The sequence below is a fragment of the Balaenoptera acutorostrata genome, chromosome 3 (assembly GCF_949987535.1).
Source record: "Balaenoptera acutorostrata chromosome 3, mBalAcu1.1, whole genome shotgun sequence".
NCBI lineage: Eukaryota > Metazoa > Chordata > Mammalia > Artiodactyla > Balaenopteridae > Balaenoptera > Balaenoptera acutorostrata.
Genome location: NC_080066.1, coordinates 156,022,230 through 156,043,208, shown reverse-complemented (window position 1 = coordinate 156,043,208; position 20,979 = coordinate 156,022,230). Strand labels below are relative to the sequence as shown.

General features: G+C 49.4%; 1 protein-coding gene across 2 annotated transcripts in view; it reads right to left on the bottom strand.

The window, feature by feature from the left end:
• ADCK1 (aarF domain containing kinase 1) overlaps positions 1-20,979 on the bottom strand; it is a 109,337-nt gene that overhangs the window by 30,827 nt on the left and 57,531 nt on the right. For both annotated transcript variants that reach the window (XR_009007781.1, XM_007184542.2), the window contains exon 5: positions 8,454-8,612. Coding sequence is in view for 1 of the 2 variants with exons in the window: in XM_007184542.2 (XP_007184604.1) it covers positions 8,454-8,612 (159 nt within the window). In the remaining variant the exon portion in view is untranslated. The remainder of the gene's footprint in view (positions 1-8,453; positions 8,613-20,979) is intronic.

Below are 20,979 nucleotides of genomic sequence, written 5' to 3'. Positions count from 1 at the left end.
AAAGAATCATCACACAGGGTTATTATACTCAATTTCTCTCAAACGCTTTTTAATTACATTCGGCTGCAGTCTAATTTCCTTTAAGTCTTGTCTAGTCTTTCAGGGGCTAGACCTGTGACCTTATGATAATCGATTTAGTTTATGTTTTGTTTCTGTTTCCGTCACACGAAACAAGAAGGAAGAGGTGGCAACAGTGAGGCCCAGGCCGCATGTGTCAGAGCCGGGCGTCCCGTCTCGTCACCGTGCCCTCAGATGGCCCTCAGCTGTCACCAAAGGGGAGGCAGAGCTGGTGCACAGGAAACAGAAGCACCTGCCTGGCCCAGGCCAAGGGCACACCTGTCATCCGAGGCCCCTGAATTCCAATCTCTGGGCTCTGAGTTCAAGCAAGAACCCTCTTGGGTGTTTTGCTCCAGCCTAGATTCCAGAGCTTCTCACCCAGGAGGGACAAGGAAGGAGCCCCAATGAGTCTCACTCATTTGTTCAATCAAAATGTACTGATTACCTTCTTGGTAATGACTTTGGACCAGACGCAGGTATACACAGAGACCCACATGTAGCCCAGTGGAGTCTATACCAGGAGATGAGGCTTCTGGCCACACAATAACTCCTCATCATTTGTATGGTCACTGTTATTTGTGAAATTTTTAATTATCATTTACATCCAAACAGTACTGAAAGGCACTTTAAAGACTCTTCTGTTACTAATCAATTATGTGATTAGTCATTACTAGTACTATTGATTATTATTAATACTTAATGTCATGAATCATAAAAGCAGCCAAAGACTTTATTGATTGATATTAATTGCTAATAACTAATTAGTAAACTAATTCATAACCCAAAAAACTTTGCACTACTCATAAAACTGGTCTCAAAAGCATTCTGTGGTGGTTGGCCTGTCACTTCCTTGGTTACTTTAAAATGAGAGGGTCTGTTTGAATGGAAGTCAGGGGTTCTTAGCTTTATAGGACACCATCCCCTTTATAGGAAGTCACCAATTTGAAATTTTGATGCCAGCTATGAAGCCCAGAAAATGTAAATACTCCCATAATTTTGTACATAATTCAGGGGGGTTATCAACCCCTTGAACTTCACAGTGGGTGGAGAGAGGGGTCAGGTTAAAAGTTGTCTGGTCCAAGTCTAAAACGGTTTGGGCTGCTGTCACTTTAGACTTTTCTTGGCTTGGGAAAATAAAATAAAACTCCTCAGTTTCACCTTCTGTTTTTATTCAATTCCCTTCTTAAGAGCCTGCCCTAAGTAGATTCAAGTTTTTCTTTTTTGACAACAGATGCAACCAACGAAAATAAAACAGGTGTTGTTATCAATTTGACTTTTTGATTTTTCTCCCAAATTTATCTTCTCCATAAAATTCTTCCAGCAGCCAATTTTCCACCAGTGCCTAGCATGTACTCAATAACCAGCAGATGTTTGCTGAATATTCACATGAATGAATGAGTGAATGAATAAATGAACATTCCAAAAGGTTTGCCCTCTCCCCAGAAATAATTATATGTTCACATGTGCATTACCCAAATGCATTAAGTTTTTATGCCTCTAAGATTTTGGTGGAGAAAGGACTACCTCTGAATTTTGGGGAACCACAGTTTTAAGATGCCTGAGAATATTCTACTTGATTTGGAGTCTTGTTAATCAATCAAGGTATATTCAACAATTAATACTTCCTTCAAGGTAGAATAATGAAATCATTCTCCTATGAGCCACACAGAAATGTAATGGAAAAATTGAGAGTCACATAAAAGTTTGAAAACTAGTGACTGCTATTTATAATAGCAAAAAAAAAAAAAAAAAAAAAAGGGATTTATTATCCAGGCATAGGCACTGCGCTGAGGCACTTTATATACATGCTCTCATTTCTTCCTCTTCTTGCCCATTTCACAGAGAAGGGAATCAGATCCAAGAGGTTAAAGCATTTCTCAAGGTCACATAGCTTTTAATTTCAAATGCAGGACTTGGACCCACGTGTTGGTTTGTTTTTTTTTTTTCACTTCTTTCTTTATGCAGCCCTGTCTCAGGCAATACAATACAGGACAATACAACAGGAAGCTTGAGGTAAGGCATAAAAAGAGCTTTGTAAACTGTAAAATGCAACTGAAATTCGAGTTACTGCTATCAAGTTACTATATATTATAAAAGAAATAATGTTCTATGGAAAAACAGGACACTAAATAGAACGCCTACACGGATCTGAACTGGTAAAAATGGATGTTCGACAAGGATCGAGAATCAGTTCAGAGTGATGTAAATAGCTTACCATTCATGGGGTTTATCTTTGTTCTCATAAGTTATTAAAGTGCCTACTTTTTAGAAAGCAGAATTACAGGGTGAAGAGAAGTTTCCATGGGATGGTCTACATCTCTGGGGCTTTAAAAAATGTATTTAAAAAAAAAATAAAATCAGCTGTTGGATTCTGTGCCGACACAAACATTACCTAGCCACCCACTGTTCAATCAACACATTCAGAAAAGAAACAAGATGACAGACAGCATGCATTGAAAATGTTGTTCAAAAAAAATCAAAAACATAACTGTCACAGGTCTTTACTTTTAGAGTCCCTTGGTATGGGCTGGATGACATCAAATGGTGGATGGGATTCTGGTGCTCAGATCAGAGAGTTCTACCCTAGTGCTGCAGAGCACCTTGGGGACAGGTGGTACATGAAGGGCAGGGCGCCCGGCCATGAGTTAGATTCTTTAGGGGGTGATAGAGCACGGGGGTGTTCATCATCAATTTCAGAAGCTTAAGAGATAACAGGGAGTGATACAGGATAGTGCTATTGGGACCTGGGAATGATGGTCTTACTACTGCCTCATGGGTCAACTGAGTCCTACCCTGTTCTCAAATGGTGAGCGTGGCAGTGAGACCTGGCCTGCTAAGCTCCCTGCTATCGTGGGCAGGCAAGAACTGCTGCAAAGCCAGCCCGCCAGCAGACAGACTCTGCCTTGTCAGTTCTCCCCTTGCTGCTGAATCACTGTTCCAATCTCTGGGCCCAATTAGTCTGGCTCTGGACAGCCACTCAAATCAATAAGAGTCACTGGTCGTGCATCTAGAAGTAGAGTTGCCCCAACTATTAAAGGGACAATATCAGGTGATAATGACAAAGCTGAAAACACCCTTGGCCGTGCCTTTCTCTTTTGTGCAAAGTCACCGACACCATCAGGTTCATCACCATTTACTGAGAGTCAGTCTCTGTTTCTCTAGCACTGGTCAACAGCTATCACCGAGACCATCCCCTTCCCCAAGAGGAGGAGACACAAAGCACCAGGGTGGCACATGCTATTGGGTGCCAACTTCCTGGCTAACAGAACCTCAATTTTCTGCATCTTTCTTGTCCTTCAAGGAAGGCAGGCCTTAGCCTGAGAAGGCAAATCATGATTGGTCTAAGCCAATCAAAGTGGTCCCAATCCTCTTGCCAAGACTGATTCAGGCTTGGGGATGTGGGCCTGCTTCTGGCCAATGAAAACTGAAAGGAATTCTATTAAGGGGCTACTTTTTAATATGAGGGAAGAAACAGGCCCTCTCTAGCATCTGGACGTCATCTACTTGTAATAGCAGGAACCCCGCAGCTGTTTTGTGGCTATGAGGGGCACTACCTTAGAAGGACACACCAGGAAGCTGAGCTGGCAGAGTGGAAGACATAAAGAACCTAGGTCCTTAAAAACTACAAAGAAGTGATAGATTAGTCAACCTTGAAACAGCTGACCCTATTTCCAGATGTCTTGTAATGTAAGATAATATAGGTTACTATTATTTATACCACTTTTAGTTGGATTTCCTGATACATGCAGTTAAAAGCATACTAACTGATATAGCTAGTAGCCCCCACCTCCTTATTCTCAAAAGTCGCATTCCTGCAAACCTCTATCCTTACAGCAGATACGTGTTTGGATTTACAAGTCCACTTCTTAAACTGCAAATATCCAGAGGTTAAGCCTATTAGCCACTCTCTCCTTAGTATGAACTACTTTAATCAGGTTTTCTTTCTCTCAAGAACAGGCTGTGATCAATCACAGGGTTGGAGATGAGAGAGAGACAATAGTGGGCAGTGGGAGAGAAGCATGAGGACACACAATACCTGGAATTGGCATGAAAAGAAACACCAGAAGGCTCTGCAGAAAAGTAGCTTTGCCTCCCCTCTGTCTCTAAGTTTCTGGTGGGTACAATAGCCCTAATGCCTCCTAGAAATCATTTTTTTCCTACCAAGCACACTGGAGCACGTGTCATTCCTAAAATCAAGTCACCATTTAGGTCTGGACTCAGAAAAAAATAGTAATACTCATTTCAAATATCAAACAAAATGAGCTGCCAGTTGGCACCTCTTAGTTGTAAAGCAGAGAAGGGTGACCAGACGGGACTTTTTCCCACCAGAGGCCAAGCCCAGGGACAAGGCAGTACCACTCTGTGCTGCTGCTAACGCGGACGGTGCGTGGAGGTGGTGACCTCAGGCCTCATTTCCAGCTTCTCTCCTGAAGGCTGTGAGCGCGGCTCTCCGATCTGCCTCGCGATCCCAGCCCCAACCACTGCGAAGGAGCCGCTCTGTGCTCTGCACGCAGTCACAGGGCTGGTAATTTCCACGACAAGCATCTGATGCTTATCTCAGGGAGGAAGATGCCAAATCTTTATCACTGCTATTATTGATATTGACCTTACGGCCACCATTACTTAGGGAGCAGTGAGGCTCTGAGCAGAGAAAAGAGAGGCAAGATGTCACCTGTCCTCCCAGCCCCAGTGGGTCTGCTGGCACCGCCGGGCAGAGACAGGTTCCCAGCTAATGCAGGCGTGGCTGCCGGGTCCCAGGACACCCAGGGACCCTCCGAGACTCGCGGTGCACTTGCATCTATGGCTGTTCCATAGCTACTGACTGATGCTTCAGAAAACGTCAGAAAACTAAGGTTTCCAGGTGGCTGCCCCGTGCCACTCAGCAACCCCGCCCCCGAGCCCCGGTCAGCTCCCTTTCCCACTGCACCCGGCAATATTCCAAACCTTCATCTCCCCGCTCAAGCCTCCATGCCACCTCCTACCCCCTCTTTCTCAGCAGATGGTCTTACCTCCTACTTCAGAGAAAAAAATAGAGGCTATCAGGCTGGTACAACTCAGCTGTCCACTTTCCCCACCTTCCCCCTCTGCCCCACTCACTCATCTGTACCCAGCCTTACTACCTTCCTCTAGCCTCAAACAAAGGCTGCCAAAGCCTGATGTTTCCACCTGTGTCCTTGGAGCCCAATCCCTCCAGGCTCCTCCTCCTAAACCAGATCTATCAGTTACTTCTCTCTCCTAAATCTCCAAGTCCCCAACTCCGCTGCCCCTTCCCCATCAGCTACAGCCTGCCCCAGGTCCCCGCCGCTAATCCTGTGCTCTGCTCTAACCACTACGCTCACCCTCCCCCACCGTCCACGGCTAAACATGAAAAGAGTAGTCTACATTAACCGTCTCTGCTCCCTGAGGCCTCAGTTCTCTTCCACCCCACTCACCCCACTCTCCCTGCTCTTCCCAAGAACTCTAAGTCGCCAAATCCAAAATACTCTTTTCAGAGCTTTACGAATTTATGTTGCATTTGACAACATGAAGTAATTCTGACAGACTAGATTCTCCAAAATGGCTGCAACAATACCTCCCACTCTAATGCTCTTCTGGAACCGTGCCACTCCCCCATCCAGAGGTAGAGTCTGTTTCCCTGCCTCTTAAACCAAGGGGGACTTTGTGACTCTTGCTCTTACCAATAAAGTAAGGAAGAAGTAACCTGCGTGACTGCCACGGTTAGGTCATAAAACTATGATGTGCTTTCAGCCTTATTCTCTTGGGACGCTCCCTCTTCGAACCCAGCCACCATGCTGTGAGGAAGCCCAACCAGCCTTGGAGAGGCCTTGGTGAGGATCTAAGGCCCTGACCCACAGCCCCGGCTGAGCGCCCAGCCAACAGCCAGAACCCACTTGCCAGCCGTGTGAGTGGGTCCTCCTGTTGCAGTTAAGCCACCCCAGCTGGAGCCACATAAAACAGAGATGAGTCTCTCTACCACCCCCTGCCCAGATTGCAGAGCCGTGAGCAAAACACACGACTGGCGTTTTAAGCCACTACGTTTTGAGGTGGCTCATCACGCAGACTAGTGGCTGTATCAGTTGGGATGCTAGATAACCGACAGTGCTCTCTTCTTTACATTGTTTTCATTGGATGTAGCTGCTCAGTCCTGGTTCTCCTCTAATCCCTCTGACCATGCCCTCTTAGTTCCCTCAGGAACTCATCCTCCTGGGCACACTCCCCAGATGATGCTCCTCACCGTTCTTTCTTTGCCCCCTCCTTTTATTTTTACTCTATACAGCTAATCTAAGTCATCTCAGCTACTGCCCCAGATTCGGCTCCCATGAGTCTCCTTGCTGATAAATCCAGAATCTGTATTTCCAGCCTGAACTGCAGACCGACAGAGAGATCCTGATCTAAAACTACTGACGGCAATGTCTTACAGAACATAGTTGCTCCATCACCCGCTCCACTTGCTCTGACATCCAGCTCACCCCCTTAATCTCAGAAGAAACTACATTCTCCAGGCTCCCTTGCCAACCGGCTTCCAGCTAGGTTTGGTGGAATCCGGGGGGTGGGCGGGGGGGAACAGGAGGAGGTGAAACACCTCAAACAGCATGCCTCAAACAGCATCTGTGGCTCAAACCCCAGGTGACAGGCCCGAGGTCTGGGATCCACTCCCCTCAGGTGGCCCCAGCACCTGGGCTCCGGGGAACCACCTCTCCTCCTTGTCCCTCCACCTGGAGGGTGGCAGTGGCTTCCTGCTATTGGTGACTATCTCACCATTCCACTTGGCTTCTCAGCAATTCCATCCCCTGTGAACCCCATGTTCTGTTTTAAATTCCCTCTGAAATACCTAGAGCAAGTTCTTTTTTCCCCCCCAACTGAATCCCGACTGATACACATCGTTAAAGGCACCTAAATTTAATCATTTAAGCCAGAAGCTTACAATTCGTTTTCATTTTCATTCATACCAGTATTTTCCCCCACCCCACGTAAAGCTGGTCACAAAGTCCTGACGATTCCACCCTGTGAATCCATGCCTCTCCTCCACCCCCATTACACTGCCTTGGTTCACATCATCATTTCTCTCTCAGACCAAGGCTGCAGCCCCTCAGTTAGTCTCCCTGGCTACAGTCTTTCTGCCTTCCAATACATCCTCCAGACTGTCAACAGACATTTATTTCTAAGGCACATCTGATCACGACATTCCCCTGATTAAAATTCTTAAATGGTTCCCCACTGACTACAGAAGAAAATCAGATCTGCTCGGTTCCACAGTAAATACGTACTTCCTATGTATACCATTCTGCGCCTGAGCCTGGAATACAAGGCCCTTCATGTTCTGTCCTGCCTACCTTCCCAGCCTCATCTGCACCCACGCCCAGCTCGTTCCATCTGAACCAGCTGAAGCTCTCCAAGCACACCCTGCTCCCCTAAGACTCAGGGCCTTCGCACAGGCTGGGTCATGCTTCCCCTGCCCGGCGGTCTCGTGGGTGCCTTGGTGAAGCCCCCCTGATGCCCGCAACGGTCCAGGCACAGGGCTCCACGGCACTCTGCAAACACCCCCTTGACGGAGCTCATAGTCAAGGGCTGTTCTGTGTACAAGCCTGTCTGCTCCACTAAATGGGGAGCTGCCCTGAAGACGAAGATGCAGGTCACTCACTCTTGTGTCCTATGTCTGTGTTAAGTTTAGTCAAAGTGAGCTGAAAGAATAAACTACGTGTCCAAGGTGAGGAAAGGGAACCAAGGAAAGGGAAAGAGAAAAGGAAGGAGCGGGACAAGCTGGCAGGGTAGGCAGACTGCTGACCTCCACTGGGGGTGCTGGCTACCGCCCAAGCCCTGGCCGCTCACCCTTTTTCCTTGCTCCAGGCGTGGAGCTAGAAAAGTCCAGAGGCACAGTCCCCACTACAGCTGTCCCAGGGTCATTTTAGAGCATACACGTTTTGTTCATTCAAAACAAAATATCAGGGAAGCAAATATGCAACCTGCATAAATATTTCTATGTGATCTGCCTGTCATTTCCATATCCCCTGATTGACCACATGCTCTCTTTTGTTATAATTTAACAAGTTAGGAAGTAACTTTTTCTACCCCCAAGGAAATCACTTGTGGGTCATCTCATTTCTACAATATCCCCCTGAGGTCTCCTTGGCCCCGGCAGCTGCCCACCGTGTTCTGAGACCACCCACAGACAGTTCCCAGGAATGAATCAAAAATCAAGCAACCCTGCCATGGGTCCCCTGGTCACAGCGCTGTCATGACACCTTTGTGGTCTCAAGCTCTCCTCTTTCACTCTGCTGCTCAAAGGGCCACACACACTCCAAACTATAGATCTTGAACCAGTTTCACTGGGACTGCCTGGATCCCAGGGAAATGTAGAATGAGTTTGAAGGAAGGGGAAGGTGGAAGGCTCTCACCTCCATCAGAAGAATGTCCTTTGAGCTCTGAGCCTGCACCTTTGGGTGCTGGACCTTCACGGCCACCGTCCGCCCATCATGCAGCACCGCCTTGTGGACCTGGGCCAGGGAGGCAGCTCCCAGAGGGGTGTCGTCAAAGCTCATGAACAAATCATGAATCTGTCAAGAGTGGAGAGAGGACAGAGCAATTAAGATGACTCGATTCAGTGAGAGGGGCCAGGAGGATGGCCCAGGGCCAGCACTGCCCAGTGCCCCCAAGACAGATTTTCTCCTCTATCAGTTGCTTTGCCTGGGCCCTTTACTGCCATGGAAATTCACACCAGCCACGTGCAGGGAGTGAGACAGAAAACACACGTGGAGGGTGGGTCTCATACCTGTGCATGGGTACCCTGAGCACCTCCATTTAAAGCCAAAAAAGTGCCATCTCAAGTGTTCAGAACCGTGCAACATCCATCCATTTAATTACCCACCATTGTGTCTCCGAGGCTCCCACATATGGATATGATCAAAAGTTAACAGAACCTGGGCCCAGGGCAGCCCACGCCCGGGGATCAGATGGAAGATGTTCCAACCCCGCCAATCTGGAAAGCTCAAGGAAGCCCAGGCTAGAGGCTCCAAACCCAACAGTTACCACTTGTTGCTGCCTGAGCCTCAACGTGGGTCCCCAAGTCCACTCTTGACCCAGCCACCTGGCAGAGATCTCTGCACACCAGAGCCCTGCTTTCGGTCTTCATGTGTGATGCCGCCCCACGTACCTTGGGCAGATCCCTGCCCCTTCTGTGCCTCACTTTCTCTAGGAAATGGAACATATACCCCTTACTCTTCCATCTTCTCTTCCCTTCTTCCTTCCCTCCTTCCCTCTTAGAAATGCCATTCCAGTTCTCCTGAAGGAAAAAGTCTGTCTGACTTGAGTGGTCAGATAAATGGTCCAGATATGAATATTCTACCAGATGGGAAGGAGGGCCCCAAAAGCCTTTTGCAAAATTGTCCAGGCCTGAAATTCTCATCCCCTCCATTTCTTTTTTTTTAATTAATTAATTTATTTATTTATTTATTTATGGCTGAGTTGGGTCTTCGTTTCTGTGCGAGGGCTTTCTCTAGTTGTGGCAAGCGGGGGCCGCTCTTCATCGCAGTGAGCGGGCCTCTCACTATCGCGGCCTCTCTTGTTGCGGAGCACAGGCTCCAGATGCGCAGGCTCAGTAATTGTGGCTCACGGGCCTAGTTGCTCCGCGGCATGTGGGATCTTCCCAGACCAGGGATCGAACCCGTGTCCCCTGCATTGGCAGGCAGATTCTCAACCACTGCGCCACCAGGGAAGCGCCCCCCTCCATTTCTTGAATTCCCTGTATAGCCTCACAATTCTGGAAAGGGCAGACATTCTCACACACATACACACACACACACACACGCAAATGTGTATATGTACGCCACACGCCTCCCCTCCTCCTCACACCGCCCAGGCTCTCACGCTGAGGTCCGCTCAGTCCGTGCCCCTGCTGCCTCTCTTTGTCCCCCTCCTGCAGCAGCCACTCCATCCTACCCCTCAGCCCCCCCTCCTCTCCTTGGACTTCAGAGGTCACACGACCCACGGCCACCACCCCATCCCTTTGTTTGCTAGGCTGCACCATCACTTTGCTAATCTCATCTCATAAATCACTCCCTCCAGTCCTGTCATCATTTTGGTGGCTTTCACTAACTCCATGCCATTTATCAACATCCTGCGGGGACCAAAGGTCCAGGCAACACGGGAGGGGCCGACCCTTTTCTGTCACAGGAGATGGGTACAGATTGGCTTCCCGTCCCCCTTCTTCCTTATTGGGTTTTTATTTGTACCCCTCCTATTGCCCCCTTCCCCAACTTGCCTTTTTCCCTCCCTCGTGAGTTCTGGGCTCCCTAAGGGCCAGATTCTTCCCACATCATCCCCCTGAATCACCCTGGGTCTCTCCACACAAGAACCCTTTATCCTGGACCTGGGCTTAGACTAAGAACGAAAGGGCCATCAGCCCTATAACGCGTTAGAACATCAGTTCCAAATAGGCAGCAATTTTTTTCTGTTTTGTTTGCTGCTGACTTCCCTACACTTAGAACAGGACTGGAACTAGTCAGTGCTAAACAAATATTTGTTGAAGGACTGAATCCACTGTTCTTTCTATTGGAGAGGGATTGTATCCGCTCTTTCCTCCTTTTGAAATGGCTGGACCATCCTGCTCCCACACTGCTACTATTCCAAAGGCCTCAAACATAAAAGCCCATGTCACGAGTGGGATTTACCTAGGTGGACTCCACCTGTTACTCCAGAGTGGGGTGAGACCCTGGCGTGATCAATCAGAACCCCGGGTACCTCAGGCCACACTGATTACATCAGAGATTGACACGTGACCCAACTGGTCCAATCAGACTCAACTGTTTTACTTTTGCTTGAACTGTAGAAGTGCTTTTCTTTCTTTCTGCTCAACTTGAAGCTGAATATTGAACTTGAAGCCTGGAGCTACCAGGGGTCACACAGTAGCAACAAAGAGGAAAGCAGAGCCAAGAGAGAGAGTGAATCCTGGTCACAATGGCTGAGCCCCTGGGTCTAGCCATGCCTGGATGCCCACCCTATAATATCTTTCTGTGCTGAAGGTAGTTTGAGTTTTCTGTCACACACAACTGAAGGGGCTCTGACAGACGCAGTGTGTTCTCAGGCCCCAGCAGGGGCCCGGTACCCCCAAGAGGCCAGTACGTGAGAGTTCCATTTCCTCCCCACCCTCTTGCTGGGACTGGGATCCAGGAACCGAAGGGAGATGGAACTTCAGCAACATTCCTGTCCGTTACATAATGAGATCAACACCACTTCCTTGGAAAGCCTCTGGTGATTCCTGAAGGAGCACCAAGGAGAATGTTTTCTGGAGAAAAGCTGTGAACTCAGACCCTCACCTCCGGCAGCTAGGATGGGCGAGGGGACCTGGGGGTCATCTGACCCCACTCCCACCCCAAGCCTCCGCCTGGCTCCCTGGGAACACTTGCTCGTTCTCTGAGAAGGACAACCAGTCTTCAAGTCAGAGTCATTGCAGGGACGCTGCAGAGTCACTGCAACTGAAGAGTGACATGGCATCACTAGGGCTGTGTGGCAGGAACAGCTGCCAGGAGCGCTGCAGGGGGCGGGGGGGGGGGTGCAGGGGGAGGAACGCGCCAAGGCAAGCATATCCCAATCTTCAGGGTAAGAGGAAGACTGGTCCCCCATATCCCCAGGGAATGGGGAGAGGGGCCTCCCACAGTTCCCTGCTCCCACCAGGGGTCGGGGGGGTCCCAAGATACCACCAAAGCCCAGGTGCCCATTCAGCACCCTGCACAAGGCCCAGCTGTTAAGGACTTGCCCAAATCCTCAATTTGACCAATGGAAGCAAAGAGGCATGGCAAGTGAGGATGCACTACTCACTCGGCCCAGGGAACCTGTTGGGCAGATATCCCGCCCACCCCACCCCACCCATGCACGCCCACCACCTCCGGGGTGCCCCTGCAGCCATCCTCTTCCCCATTATCAGTAAGCACGTCAGACACCCACACCCTCCTGTGCTTACACACACTCACACACAACACACACACACAATTATTGATTGCTAGTGAATGTTCCTAGCCGGCTTATAAAGAACCGTAATTAAAGATTGGGGCTACAGGCTGTAATTAAATATGAATAAAGTATCTCTAAATGGAACCTTGATTCAAAGTGTTCGCTGGAAGTACTTTATGCTGATAGAGAGTAAGGAAAAATAGACCCTGTCCCGAAAGCAGAATTTTACCCCTCGTGCAGCTGAAACAAACGTCACCCCCCTCCAATCAGGCCTCATCCCCCAGACCTTTAGCAGAAAACCATTAGCAGAAACAAACTGCAGCATTTGCAGCAATTAGATTCAAGCAGGGCCCTCAGCTGCCTCCAGTCACTCGCAGAAACCTCTCTCCCCTTCTAAGGCTTTCTTTCCCCTGTTCTTTTTTTTCTCCCTCTGGGTCTGGCGGCAAAATCAATTAACTAAAACAACTACATTTTAAAATGACGTTATGTGCTTTTTAATTACTGTCAGCCCATGATTCAAATATATCGATGTCCCTGTCTGGAAAAGGAAAAATAATCAGGGGAAAAGTTTCTCTAGCTTTGTATGGTCTGGGTGTGTGTGTGTGTAAGGGGTGGGGAGTTTATGAACATCAGAAGGGCAAGAAGAAACGTGTCACCTCCTAGGGGCTTAGCTGACCAGGGGCTCAGGTTAAGACTTCAGCACGTCTATATGAGATGATGGATGTGAACTAAATTTACTGCAGTAATCATTTCACAATATATGTAAGTCAAACCATCACGCTGTACACCTTAAACTAATACAGTGATGGATGTCAATTATACCTCAATAAAACAGGAAGAAAAAAAAATGTCAGCAGACTGCCTTCAGCTGGGGTCCAAGAATCAAGAGACCACGTGACATGATGCCCTAGTACTGGGCAGAATGAGAGACCCTCCAGAAAATCAACCAGGAGGATTCCCATAAAGCCAGGTTACCAGGCAATGTTTCCAAAGTGCCACATTAAGCAGCCAAGCACTGGCCAGGTCCTCATTCAGCCCAAAATAAGGAGGCAGGAAGTCAGGATCTTCTAGAGAAGCCTCAATATGACCCCTGGGGGGAGTTTCACTTGGGTCTCTTAGCCAGCCCCACCAGAGCCTGCAGCCCAGGCAGCCCCAGCCTCATGGGGACTGGCCCGTCAGTCACAAGATGGGGGATGTCCCAGATTTTCCAAGATGGTCCAATTTCAAATACTCTATCCTGTTGTCCCCATACTCATTCACATCAGACATATTCTGGATTCAGAAACTACATCACCAAAAGATAATGCTAACAAATCCAGCAAACCCTGAACTGGCCAGCTCCGGATGAAGACAGAAGCAAATCCAGGCCTTGATGCCAAGGCCAGGCAGTTCCCACTTAGGAGCCAGGAAGGCTGCCCAGGGCACCTGAGCAGGTTACCATGGCATCAGCAGCAAACAACATCTGGCTCTCAAGGTCTTGAGATGGCCCGCCCCACACCTGGCTGGGTGCCAGCAGCCATCCACTGCTGCCTGATGGGGAGAAGGACAAGTCCCCGTGCTAATGAAGTGGCTGGAGTGAACCGTACCCACCCCAGTCTGAGGCAGACAATAGAGCTCTAGCCGGCTAGGACTCTGCAAAAACACTGATGTCTGATGTCTGCCTTGGGCAGAAAATCCATCCCCCCTCTCAGCACCAGGAAGCCCTACATCTCACAGTCACCCTATCAGCTGATACCCCATTTTGCTGCAATTCCTGCCCCTCAAGTAGAGGCTGGACTTAATGACCCACTCAAATAGCACATGGAGGAAGTGACAGTGTCCAATTTCCAAGACTGTCACCAAGATGTCCTCCTTGCTTTGTCTCTTGGAATGCTTGTTCAGGAGGAAGCAAGTTGCCATGTCATGAGGACACTCAAGCAACCTGTGGAGACGTCCATGTGGTAAGGAACCGAGGCCTCCTGCCAACAGTGGGCCATCTTGGAAGCAGCTCCTCCCTCTCCACTCAGGCCTTCAGATGACTCTACCCCAGCTAACATCTCAACTAGAACCTCATGAAGAGACTGAGCCAAAGCTATCCAGTAAGCCACTCCCAAATTCCTGACCGGCAGAAACTGTAAGATATCAGATGTCTGTTGTTTTAAGGCACTAAGTTTTGGGGTACTTTGTTATGCAGCAATAGCTAATTAATGTACCCCAAGCACACCCTGCCAGACATCACTAATCATTCACAGCCTTCATTCCTGCTGGGCCCAGGTGATGCCTCAAAATCTCTCTCAACCCCAGTGTTCCACGCAGCCACTACCAACTGACAAAAGGTAAGATATGAAATGAAACCAATTTGCCATTTCTTAGCCTAAGCCAATGAATATTTACCGCAGGCCCATCAAATGACAGACGCCATGCTAGGAACATGGGCCAACAAAACAGGCAGTCCCTAGCCATGAGGAGACCTTGGTCCAGCAGAATGTCCTACTGGAAAAAGGCAACAGCCTCTGAAAAACACACCTGCATTTTAGCAGTACCCGCTGGAGAAAGTGCCCCCTGCCCAGTGCTGCTTAAACCAGCCCTGAAAGGACCGTCCGGCAAGGTAAGAAGGGGGGACCTCCAATATTGCCATGTAGACCCTGGGGGGTCAGGGGAGGAGACAAGGCATCCAGGTGTCTCTCCGTCTCCCCACGCAATAGCTGCCCTGCCTCAAGGTGGGAGCAGCCCCATCTCCAGCTTCCCACTCAGAACAATTTATTATAATAAAAATCATAATGACAATAATAGCTCAAGGACACCTAGAACCTGTTTTCCATGGAATCTGTGTTCTTTCTGGGGTTCTAAAAGATCAAAGTGTTGGTTCTGCAGAGCCATTAGCTACTGCTACTGCCAAGCTGGGCCAACAGCAGAACTTGAGGCCCTTCTCAACAAGGGTCCTCCCCAGAAATTACAAAACAGCATTCCTGTCTAAGTTCTTGCAAGGAGGCTGGCACGATGCTAAACTCTTACCAGTTTGCTGAAGAGCCTCCAGGTACAGGATAATCATCTACCTGGCTCTGCCAAGGGCATCACAGGTCAGACCAAGCTTCTTTTCTCCTGCAGGATGGTGACGAGTAGCTGACAGAAAGAGAAGCAAGAAGCCAGGAGCAGCCCACCCTAGGATGGCCATGGGCATGCTCTCTGGGAATGCCCACCTGCTGGCCAGGACAGTCGGATCTGAGAGGCAGCAAGGCATAGTGATTCCAGTGCAAGCTCTGGGGCAAACTGCCCTGACTCAAATTCTGGCTCCAAGGTGCATCAGCTTCAGCAGTGACACAATCCCTCTGTACCTCAGCTTCCTCATCTGTAAAATGGGAATTTGGGTACCTACCTCATAGAGTTGTATGAAACAACATACATAAATGGTCTAGAATAGAGCCTACAGAAGACCCCCAATAATTGTAGCAGGAGTAGTGGGTGCCCCACCTGATGCCTCCATGAAGAGGACAGAGTGGTCTAATGAAAAGAGCACTGGATAAGGAGGCTCTCAGGTCTGTTCTGTCAGTGAGTAAAAGCCACCATCCTCTTCTACCCAAAGACTCCTAACTGGTCTGCCCACTCACGTTCCTTTCTGTGCCAAGCCATCTTCCCCATACAGCTAAGGTGAGTTTTCCAAACATAAGCTGATCATGTCACTTCTTGCTTCAACTACTTCACCAGCTTCCCAGGGCCAAAATCCTTAGCATGACCCACAGGGTCTGACCCTGCCTACATGTCCTGCCCCTTCTCCTCCCTCTGCCCTCCCCAAGCTCCATCTGCCCTGAAGAGATGGCCTCTTTTGACCACCAGCACACGCCCTCACTGCCCAGGGCCTTTGCACGTGCCATCCCCTCTGCCGAGAAGGAATGAATAGGAATTCTTCATCGAGGGAATTCCTACCCATCCTTCAAATCACAGCTCAACTGTCACCTCCTCAGGGAAGCCTCCCTGTGTACATTCTCAGAGTTCATTGCCTTCCTCAAGAGCAATTACACAACTGCACTTTTGCCTCAATTTATATTTGCTTCATCTCCCTCCTTCCTTCTAGATGATAGACTTCTGTTTTTGCTCAGCATTGCATGCAAGGCACCTGGCACACAATTGGTGCCCAGTATGTATTTCCTAGTGAATGAATGGATGTGAGGTTTGATTTCCCCATCCTCTTCCTGGTGAGGGGACTCCAGGCCTTCCAGCTGATCCAGGAGAGCTAAAACACCTCCCAGAAGTGGCTACAGTTCCCTCAAGGTGGCTGGGCACTTCGAGAGCTGTGGGTAGAGGGACTCTATGGAAATGTTATGATAATAATGATTAATAAAAAGCAGATAAACACCCAGTGTGGCCAGCCAGCCCGGGAAGCCATCCATTAGATCTGTCATTCATTAGAGGTGGGGGAGGGCACAGTCCAATCAGATCTTCTCAGTTTAAGCAAACCTTCTGTAAATTATAGGCTGCAGGCACTGACATTTGATAAATTATTCTTCATAACCCACCATTGGCTGTCATAAATCTAATCTTTCAACATTTCCCATCTTAATAACTTGTCCAGCTGCACAGGGTGACAGGTCTATGTCTCTGCCCGTGACAGAGGTCTCTGGGGTAAAGAGACCAGAGATCCTAGGCAGTGCTGTATGAAGTTGAGGACTCCCACAGCCAGGGCCCCAGCAGGGCAGGCATCGCCTGGGTGATCAGGGTACAGAGGTGACGAGCTGTCCGTGGGGCTGCAGAGCGCCCGGGGAGTCCAGTGCTCACACCCCATCCCAGGGTCCAGAGACAGGCGGTGCCAGGAGCTCAGACCCAAGAACCGGGCAGGCTGAGCTCTACACCCTCCACTGCATGCCTGCCCATGTGAGGACTCACCACTTCTTCCTTGAACTTGAACTTGGTTGGAATAAGGGATGTCAGGATATCTTTGCTCTGCAGGCACTGAATGCTCAACCATGGGTAATTCCTTGTATTTGCATAATATCTTGCTCTTATGTAATTCTCAACCCTCTCTTGAGGTTAAGGTAGAGGAGATACAATCACCCCCATTGTACAGAGTAGAATATATTCCCTAAAGGTCATTCGTTTATTCATCCAACAAATGCTTATTGAGTGACTACTATGTGCAGGGCCCTGTGCTGGTCAGTGGGGACTCAATGGGGAGTGAGTCCAAATTGGGTACGGCCACCAGCCTCTGGAGTTACTACAGGAACATGAAGTCCAATAGGGAGACAGGAATTAATCACGAAATCACAAAGAAAGATAAATGGGCAGCTCTGATAAGTGCATGAAGAGAGAGGTAGCTGGTACCATAAGAGCCTGTGTTCAGAGGATTAAACCCAGGCTGGGAGAACTTCTTGGAGGAGGAGACAAAGAACTGAGCTCTGAAGGATGAGGAGCCAATTAACTAGTTAACTAGCTGAAGAAAGGAAAGAGGAGCCTTCCAGGCAGAGGGGACAGCCTGTGTGAACCATGAATAAGGGGAATAAGTTATGGAGACAGCAGAGAGCCAGAGAGAAGATGACCACCAACTCCCAACCTGGAATCCAGGCCCACTTGGGCTCCCCGGGTCTCCCCCTGGTTGGGGACAAGGGTCCTCATCCACAGCTCATGCCCATGGCAGAGAAAGCCTGGCCATAGTGACTCGCATTCATACTTCTAAAACCAGATGGGCTCACCCTCACAAAACCCCAAAGGCCTTCTCCCAACAACCTTCAGATGTTCCTACACCCAAAAATAAAGGAAGGCAAAAACTAAAGCCTAAGCATTCTTTGCTTATAGCGGCACCATTTGCTGTCAGGACAGACTTCCTTAGCCTTTGGGAGGTGGCAAAATGCCACACGGCAAATGAGTCCAAGCTATGTTCCTATGCCTCAGAGCCCCAAACAAGAGGGTTCGCGTACCAAAGCCCTTGCGATCTTTCTATAACACCTGAGTGTGTTCCATCCAATAAGAAGTTTCCCAGATTTACTTTGCATGTGACAGCAGCAGTGCCCAGGAATTTTAGAGGGAGGTAAACCCAGACTTGCTGGATCTACGGGGAAGATAAAGTTCACATTTGGGGGAAACCACGCACACTCCTGGCTAACCCTATCTGCCAACATATAGCCAAGTGGCCTTGGGCAAACTGCTTAGCTGCACTAATGTTCTGCAAATGGGAGTGATAATAATACCCATTGGTAGGGGAGTTCTAAAGGTTAAAGGATATTATGCATCTAGAGAAGGGGCCAGGAAACTATAGCCCATGGGCCAAACTAGGCCACTGCCTGCTTTTCTGTAGGCCACAAGCAAAGAATACTTTTTTACATTTTTAAGAGAGAAAAATCAAAATAATAATATTTTGTGACATGTGAAAATTACATGAAATTCAATTTCCATGACCATGAATAAAGTTTTATTGGGACACAGCATGCCCATTCATTACTTATTGTCTATGGCCACTCTCATCCTGCAACGGCAGAATTAAGTAGTTGCAACAGAGAGTGTGTGGCCTGCAAAACCTAAAATATTTACCATCTGGCCCTGTGGTAGGCAGAAAAATGGCCCCCTAAAGATGTCCATATCCCAATCCCCAAAGGTGTGATGAAGGTAAGACTCTTGAGATGAGGAGAGTATCCTGAATTCCCATGTAGGCCCAACGGAACCACAAGGGTCCTTATAAAAGGGAGGCAGGAGGGTCAGCGTCAGAGCAGAGATATGACAACGGAAACAGAGGTGAAAGGACAAGAGAGAGAGAGAAATTTTAAGAAGCTATGCTGATGGCTTTGAAGATGGAGGAAGGGGCCACAAGCAAAGGAATGCAGGCGGCCTCTAGAAGCTGGCAAAGGCAAAGAGATTCTCCCACAGAGCTTCCAGAAGGAACGCAGCAGCCAGCACCTGAATTTCAGGGCTTCTGACCCACAGGACAATAAGATAATGAACGTGTATTGTTTTAAGCCACTACATTTGTGGTAATTTGTTACAGCAGCAATAGGAACCTAAAACAGGCCCTGAGATAGAGCATTAGTGTAACACTCTCAGTACAAGTCGGTTTTTATTGTTTTGCTGCATTTCCCAGGACAGAGGCAGGGCTAGAAAGCTGGGGAATGTGACAAGGGGCTGCCCTGGCAGTGGGGGGAGCACAGGTCAAGTGCAAACCCTGAGATGTGGAAACAGAAAGGGCACATAGCTGCTCCCAGTTCTGCTGTGCCAGGTGACACACCTAGAGCCAGTCCTGTCCTCACCCGCTTCCCGGGGCAAGGCGTCCTCTGCTCCCCCAGCTGCCGCCTACATGTCATTCCTTCCCAGCCCCCAGGCCAAACCCTAATACCTGCTTGGCTGAAACAGCATCCTCCCCTCTTCCCAAGGAGCTTCAGTCCTCACGCAGAACTACCTGTCATCGGCTCACACACCAAAGATGGGAGGAGCAGTGGGGGCCCATGAGAGACCCCTCATCACAATGCTGATGACATAGTTAATTTGCAGAAGCTGTTCCAGCTGTTCAAGTAACAGCTTCTCCTTCTAAAAACTCCGTTACACACACACACACACACACACACACACACACACACACACACGGCCCTGGAGCTCACATCAGATAAGGGTACTTTTTTAATATCTGGAAACCAGGAACCCAGTGCTGGATCCCAGTCTCTCAATGCTGAACCCCAAATTACTCAGACCCATGTGGACTCTCCGGCCTTCTCTGACCACTAAGGAGAGAGGGGGCCACTGTGCAAACCCCAGCCCTGTAGAAAGACCCTTCCCCAAACTGCTTGCAGGCTGACCTGCTAACACACCCTCCTCACGGTCCCCTCCAGTGCTGTGGTCAGAACCCCAGGAGGCCACTGTGGCACCTCCCTCTCCCTGGCCCCTCCCCACGTGATTCATCCTCGAGTCCTGTTGATTCAGCCTCCAAAGCACGTCTGTCCACTCCTCGTCCAAGTCACCATCACCTCTTGCCTGGACGACCACAGGAGCCTTGTAACTGGTCGCCCAGTTCCACCCCGATCCCCTGCAAGTCTGCAGGCTGGGCCGCGCCGTCCTCTGCAGGGAGCCGGTCAGTGCCAACCTCGGCTCCCCCGAACGGGCCCAGCACCTCCAGCCTCACCTTCCAGGGTGTCTCTCTGTCCAGCCACTACCACCCCTTTTCTGCCCCCAGACAGATCCACTGTCTTCCCCACCCTGAGGCCTCTGCATTCTCTGCTCTCTGTGCTGCCTCCCCTTCCCCCAATTACCCTCTGGCCTCAGCTTAATCCTCACGTCCTCAGAAAGGCCACCCAGCCCCACACTCAGAGCACTCCTCCTCTCTCGTGGCATTTATCACAAGTGTCGTTAGGTTTTCATTTTCCTGATCGCTTGTTTAGCACCTGCCATCCCCACAGCTGGATCACAAGCACCCTGACGGCAGCTTGTTCACGCACACAACCCCCGGCGCCCGCATGGCAGAGCTCAGTACGCATCTGCTGAGCCAATAAAGGAAGCAGCAAAAGATCGGTGACGTCCTGGAAGGGAGGTGGAGGGTCCACACGCGGGAGCCCCAGCCTGTGGCGCAGCCGCACCAGCCAGGCCCAGAGGTACAGGCTCCCTGGTCTGGCTCAGATTCAGACGCCTCCCTGAGATCCTCAGCCCTGCCTCTGCCCGTCAGCTCATGCCACTCCACCTGCCCAGAGGCCCTCTCCAGGCCTTTCTGCTCGTTCTCCTTTTACAGCACTGAAGTCCCACTCAGGTTTCTCCTCCCTCAGAGAGTGTCCTGATTCACCCCTCCCTAAGACCCTATTCACTAATTCCAAGAACACCTGAAAAGTGTGGCCCAAACTTCAGAGAACTTTCTCTCATCCTGTCTTAACCTCTCATTAAGTTACATCTACTGAAGTCGCACTCAGGTTTCTCCTCCTTCAGAGAGTGTCCTAATTCACCCCTCCCTAAGACCCTATTCACTGATTCCAAGAACACCTGAAAAGTGTGGCCCAAACTTCAGAGAACTTTCTCTCATCCTGTCTTAACCTCTCA